The 6,984-nt window shown below is 37.4% G+C and overlaps 1 protein-coding gene across 1 annotated transcript in view; it reads right to left on the bottom strand.

Annotated features, from left to right (window-relative positions):
- Window positions 1-333: 333 nt before the first annotated feature.
- Window positions 334-6,984, bottom strand: part of mpv17l2 (MPV17 mitochondrial inner membrane protein like 2) — a 12,114-nt gene continuing 5,463 nt past the window's right edge. The window contains exons 2-5 of the mRNA XM_053867107.1: window positions 6,489-6,650; window positions 5,310-5,386; window positions 3,474-3,602; window positions 334-2,512 (exon numbers count right to left, since the gene is read on the bottom strand). Of these exons, the coding sequence (XP_053723082.1) occupies window positions 2,429-2,512; window positions 3,474-3,602; window positions 5,310-5,386; window positions 6,489-6,650 (452 nt within the window). The 3' untranslated portion in view covers window positions 334-2,428. The remainder of the gene's footprint in view (window positions 2,513-3,473; window positions 3,603-5,309; window positions 5,387-6,488; window positions 6,651-6,984) is intronic.

Below are 6,984 nucleotides of genomic sequence, written 5' to 3'. Positions count from 1 at the left end.
CTTCAGAAACAAAGCTGCCATAACATTAGACTTGTCGGGGTCTCAGAATGTTGAAAGACTGCAGCCAGCAAAATTCTTCAACCTCAATACTGAAATCATAATTGTACCGCTTTTTTATTGGAATTTCTTCAACATATAATAATATTGCAATATACAAATGGAAAAAAATGTAACTTTTTCTCCACTAAAATAAAACAAAAAATAACAAAATTAACAAGAACAGCAATGATAATAGAAAGAGGATACGATATACAAAGAGTATGACTTATTAAAAAAAAAAACACAAACAAACAAAATGAGACGCATAGCAAAACTAAACCAATGACTAAAAATACACGAGTTTGGAGGGATAACTTAATATATCAGCAACTAGAATTTTAAACTAAATTAAAAATAAAGGCCAGTAGGTTGAAAAATGAGCCCCCATCTTTCTCAAATTTATTCCATGTATTTCTGAGAGTGATTTTAATCTTTTCCAATTGTAACAAAACATCTCTCACCCAGTGAATAAACGTGGGGGGGTGGCATTCTTCCATTTCAGTAGAATTATTCTCCTGGCAAGTACGATCATAAAGGCTATGGCATCTTTTACAGACGAGGACAGGGTAGGTGAATTTGAGATACCAAACAATGCAGTTAATAGTGTGGATGGCACATATTCACCTGCAATCTGAGGTATAGTGTGAAGGATCTCCAACCAAAAGGGACCAAGGTCTGAGGTGACATCTATCACAGTTCAACAATGCAATATGTACACGTCTCAAAACATCTGACCACATCTCCCCAGAGAATACGATGCCCAAATCCTTATCCCAATTTAATAGAGTTCTGTGAGTCCTCCCGTAGTCTGTTAATTTCAGTAAAATAATATGAAATGAGTCTTTTTACTGTGTAAGAGGGGATTTATAAAGATATCTGTGGTAGATATATCAGGAAGGCTTGGGAAAGAAGGCATTTTTCGTCTGAACAAAACTACGTATCTGCAAGTACCTAAAAAGAGCGATGAAAGGTCATTGAAAAGATGCAAAAGTACCATCGATGAATAAATCTCTAACTGTCTTGATGCCACAATTGCTCCAGGTCACAAAGCCGCTGTCAATCAAGAAAGGGAATAAATGTATGATTTGCAATTAATGGTGCCTGTATGGAGGAGAGTTGAAGGCCAAAGTAGTGTTTAAATTGAGTCCAGATCTTAAGTGAGGTTTTTACAATAAGACAGAGAAGTGGCATGTACAAGGGCCCTTAAAGAAGTTGGTTTAACAGAAGTAGCTTCAAGCGTTAACCATCCAGGGAGAGGTTCAAAATCCTCAGTTTGTAGTCAATAGTTCAATACCCTTATATTGGTCGCCCAATAATAAAACAAAAAAAAAATGGGTAGGTTGTTGGTATTGTTTTCGGATTCGTGGATGTTTTTTGTTTCAAATAAAATCTGAAATCAGGTTATCAACTTTGAACAGGAACAAAAAGTGGGATACATAGGAAAAGATAGGTAAAGCTTGGTAGAATATTCATTTTAACCGAGTTAATTCTTTCAGCCATTGAAAGGTTTAAAATAAATGTTTAATGTCAGTGGAGATGACCGGTAGCCTGCCTTGAGAAAATTTGAGTAGGTGGGAAAGTAATTTACAGACATAGTAGGCAGAGAGGACATGACGAATACCATCGTGATACAACCGACTTATTAACATATCACAATATCTGATCATTATTGTTGTTACACTGACATGAAACTGATCTTAACACATTACACATCAGTAATATACAACTGTATATTATTATCAGCATGTGCCAGTCCAACCAAGAGAAATAAGTTCAAAGGAAACACATAAACCAGTGTTGGGGAAAAAAATGTAAAATTTAATCTCTGTCATAGATTTGAACAGTAAACAGCTACTTCACAATAATTTAACAGCATTTAAGATGATGAACTGAGTTCACAGAATATATTTCTTCCAGAGATGTTGACTAGACACAAGACCTTGGCTCTTGTATTATCACAGTCGTGTTGCAACAACACAAGATCGCAACACCTCAGCACTGTGGCCTTTAGAAGAAAAAAAACTTTTTTTTTTTTTTTTAAGAGAATACATTTTAACGTTGATGGTGGCGTTACATTGAAATCTCATTTACAACATCATTAAAACTGATAAGGCAATGTCGAATTGACATGACAAAAAAGAAATCAGTCTGATCATGATTAGAACAAAAAACAACAGATATGGAATTTATTGACGATTTTGTCTGACCGATGGGCAGTTATGTAGCTTTTCATCCCTGACAGAACATACGTATGTAAGTATACACACACACGTCCACGCGCATACACACATACATACATACAGAATGGTCCAGCACTTCATTAGAACACACATCCATTAGCTAGTTTGGTTAACAACAATCTGGCACGGTTTTTCATATTTTCATCTCTTCAAGTTTCCTTCTGCAGTGGTTCGGATTGAGGCAGGATTTCCTGCTGTGAGTCTGATTCCAGTAGAGAAGGCTGGGTGTTATCCTGTTGATGCACACAACAAAGACCAGCAGAAAACCACTTGTTAGAGCTTGAGTCTTAAAGCTGTAACTTCAACTGCAAGAGGTGTGGGACAGCTCACAGTGAAGCCAATATGAAGGGGGCCCACTCTACATATATCAAAGGGGCAAACAAAAACATGGCGTGCTTTCCCTCTACAGAGTCTGTGTGCATTCAACTGTCTTGAACTGAGTGTGGTAATGTCAGGGTTTTCGACAACTCCAAAGCGGGTAGATGCAGGTTCCTACGTCTGATGGTCCGTTGGCGGCACTTAGCGGTGATACCAGGAAGTGCACAGCGGCGACACTAACAATAATGAACTTCAGCCCATGAGTTTTTCCCGTTTAGCCTACGTTCACACTGCAGAGTTTAACGCTCAGTTCGGATTTTTTTTTAACGAAATACGTTTTCTGCCAGGTCGTTCACATTTTCAGTCAAATTCCACTTGGACGCTACTATAGCGTGAAAATTTAACACCCTCAAAGTGTCCTGCATACGCACATGCACAACATATTTGTTTGGAAGGAGAAGGTTATAGACGGGTTTCACGCAGCTTGAGTTTTCGCAGTGGACCGCAGGCTTTACACATGATTGTAAGATCGAGCTTCTAGCTCTAAACAATGTCATGCATATTTACTCCTCACTGGATTCTGTGCACACAGGGTTTGATTTTTTTTTTTGTTTGTTTTACAATAAATGTCTTGCTTTGCTTCAACTCATCCAGGTTTCAGTTATTGTAGTTTTGCCACAACATCTTTACAACAAAAAGCACAATAAAGAGTTTGTCTCTTGACAGAGTTGAAAAGAAAGTTGAGTTGAGAAATACATACCCGAGTACCACTTAAACCTTCTCTGTTGGGATTTCCATTGAATAAAATAAACAAACTTTCACAATGTGCTTGTCTGGTGAGATGACCATAATGATATTCATCTTCCGACAACTCACCCTGTGTTTGAGGTAAGACAGATAGGTGTCCCATCCTAAAGTGATGGTGTTGACATACAAGACCCGGAACTTTGGCGAGAGGAAGTAAAAGTTGATCATCTGGGCCGTGGGCCAGACACACCAGTCTGCCTGTAACCAGAGATCAGCACAAAAGGGAGAAGAAAGTCAGACAGTAACAGCAACAACACACGGAGGTCATAATTATGGCGCTAACATTGATGACTGGCAAGGTTGTTTTTTGATTATCATGGAACCTGAATTTGGGCATCAGAATGACAAGATAATGGAGTAGGATCTGGTGGTCCACATTTTGTTCATATTGATTTTTAGCAATTTTAATTTTTAGCAGACATTTATATCTTATAATGTTTGTAATACATGTAGTACATGTGCATGCAGTACATGCAGTGAAGTGAGAATTCTTGGCTGAAACTTAAAATGTGGTAAGTCAAAGGCAAAAAAATATATGTTCGAAAGAATACTAATTATTGGTAGCATTGCATTTCTGGGAGCGTGTGCTTTTGTTGAAGTTAGTGCGGTCAGTCGATTAAAAAAAATAATCAAATTAATTACAGGATTTTCTAATTAATTAATCGAATTAATTGCATTTTTATGTCATATCTGCTAAAGGTCTCCTGATAAACAATTTGAGTTGTAGGATATTAAAAAAAATGTAGTGCATGACTAATCAATTGAATACAGTAAGAAGAGAAGATTTGAAATCCAGTTTCTTATTGGTGAACTGTGCTTCATAAATGAAATCCATAAGTTAAATAAATAAAATTCTGAAATAAAATAAGGCTGGCTCAAATAGGCACTTAAGCTCAATATAGCAATTCAAAAACGAATAAAAGAAGTATAACACGCATCTAAATGAGGCAAAATGAAGAACTGCTGATACTCATAATTAATCGTGTTAAATTTTTTAACACGTTAAAATGCGGCATAATTAATTAATCAAATTAACGCGTTAAAATGACAGCACTAGTTAAAATCAATGCATTTCAATGGCAAAAAATAGCATTCATGCTTCAAATAATAAATCACAATTATCTAAATATTTATTCACAGAACTTCCAACAATATCCACTTTGGAAAATGAGCTCTAAAGCTAAATCTAAGAAAGACAACTTTATACATAAAGTGATCACTATTCCACTCTACACTGCGTTTATGGCGCCGTCACGGATAACTCGCAGCCATGCTACTTCCAAAGATCATGTATGTGGATCTGCTCTCTCTGTTAGTGTTGGTTCAATCGTAAATGTCTGCAGGTATTTCAGTTCAGTTCGCTAATGTCTACGCACCAAACACAGGCTAAACTCTTTGTTCTCCCTACTGCCAGACCGCCGGACATATTCACTCATACATGGAGGCGACTTCAACACATGGCTCAACTCGGTCCTGGACCGCTCTTCACCTAAAGTCAGCCCGAGCCCACAGAACAGAGTCCCTGATGGTGCTGGCTTCCTCGCCATGTAAATGCCCCATTGGAAGCGGTGCTGGCACCACAGAGTTCGTGTATGTAAACTCAGCAGCACTCATCCTTAAGTTCCTATTCAGCAGGGAATAAGTGAATAAACTGTTCTGAAGTACTGTAACAGGTTTGATTGCATAATCCCAACATCCTGTTTGGGCTGCACTGTTTCATGTTAGTAGTGTTTTGGGCTTTTGGTGCCTGCCTAGTAATAAAGTTTAAGATACTCAAACCAGCGAAAGTGACATCAGGCGATGGAAGTTAACCATCAACTTCCAACTGAGAAGTTCTCCAAAATCATCATGGTTTTCTTAAGAAGACATTGCGAAAGTGTGACGATGGTATGGTTTTCACCTTACCTTATAAAACTCCCAGAACTTGCCCCTGAACTCCTCCAATCCTTCAGAGAGGGACCGGCCCTCCATTACACCAAGGGCTGCAATAAAGATGGCCATCAGTCATACGTATGTCATTGACAGGCTTGATCTTGACCTATCTCAATACTTAAGATAAGCTCAGTGTAGATGATGAGCTGGTTTTATCACTCAGAACCTCCGCACACTAGATATTTGCAGATTGCTTACGAATGTTTTGTACTAAATGGCAGCAATAACCAATTGGTGTCTTAACACTTTGTCTTCAGGTATTTAATTGCAAACATGGCACAAGCACAGAACAATTTCTGTTCTAAGAGCAGAATTCCTGAGCACTGTTGATGAGACTAACATGTAATGCCGTGTCTCCATCTTTCAGGAAAGATTTAATTATTGATCCTCTGTCTCACTTACGCTGCAGCATAGAGCCTACAAGGGCCGAGACTGGTCAAAGACTAAACGCTCTACAAGTATTTGACTGGTCGACTATTAAATATGCTGAATTATAACTTCAAGCTTATATTTTCACTTTAGTTTAAACTCTTACACTTAGGACTGTTGTGGTTCATCAACAACTACTACATAACATGTTTATACGCTGCATTCCAAATTATTATGCAAATTATGTTTTTGTTTGATTTTCCAAAATACTTGATGCAAATAACGATCAACATAATTTTCAAGTCATTAGCTGTCGAAATTTATTTCAAATGTTATTGAACAAAACTCCTAATGAAAACACTATTTAAAAAAATAAATAAAAAACTTAAAACGCACTGTTCCAAATTATTATGCACAACATAGTTTCAAGACATTTTCTAGTTTGTAAAGAACTGAAAATAGTAATTTGTTGAATTTACAGCAATATAAGGTCATGTTTACTAAAATAAAATGCTATTACAATCCAAAACATCTTAACAGGTCAAGTTACATGTTAACATAGGACCCCTTGTTTGATAGCAGTGTAGTCAGGTCATTGTGTACAATGAGATCAAAAGAAATCCTATTTTATGAATGCTGTGAACTGTAGGCTAAATATCATGGTTGCTAAAAACACAAATTTCATCTTGTATCGTGCATAAAAAAAACATTAAACCTCTTAAGTCAGCAACATTCTGCATGTATCACTTATCTTGGAATGAACATTACCATTTAACTACAAACCTAAAAAGTACCATCCTCCAAGTGCTGGTGATGCCACCAACTGATCTATTAGAACCTTCTTCCCAACAATCTTGAGAGTGTGGCCCACAAAGGCATGGTCAAGCCAGGTGTACCAGTAGTGGAGTGCGGGACCCATGGAACAGCCCACCACGAACATGCGACCTGTAGGCGGAGCAAGGTTCAGAAGGAGATGACAGTATATTACACATATTGTAACACGTATCGTAACACTGTACAGAGTTAAGACTTGTGTGAGCAGGTGAAATAACATTTCTGATGCAACATTCTGACAAAAGTTATTTTTAAACCAGCAAGTCGCTCCTAATAGGGTTAACGCTCTCTGCTAATTTTGACCAAGTATGCACTTATTTAATATTGCGCTTTCCGTGGCTCAGACTGGGAGGACCATTATATAAAACACACCAACAATTAAGCAAATAAAACGGCTTAAATTCTGCACACGTAAGAATGTTCATATAAAGCGCATATTAGCACA

This window comes from Synchiropus splendidus, chromosome 1 (assembly GCF_027744825.2).
Source record: "Synchiropus splendidus isolate RoL2022-P1 chromosome 1, RoL_Sspl_1.0, whole genome shotgun sequence".
NCBI lineage: Eukaryota > Metazoa > Chordata > Actinopteri > Syngnathiformes > Callionymidae > Synchiropus > Synchiropus splendidus.
This window is presented reverse-complemented; position numbering and strand designations above follow the sequence as displayed.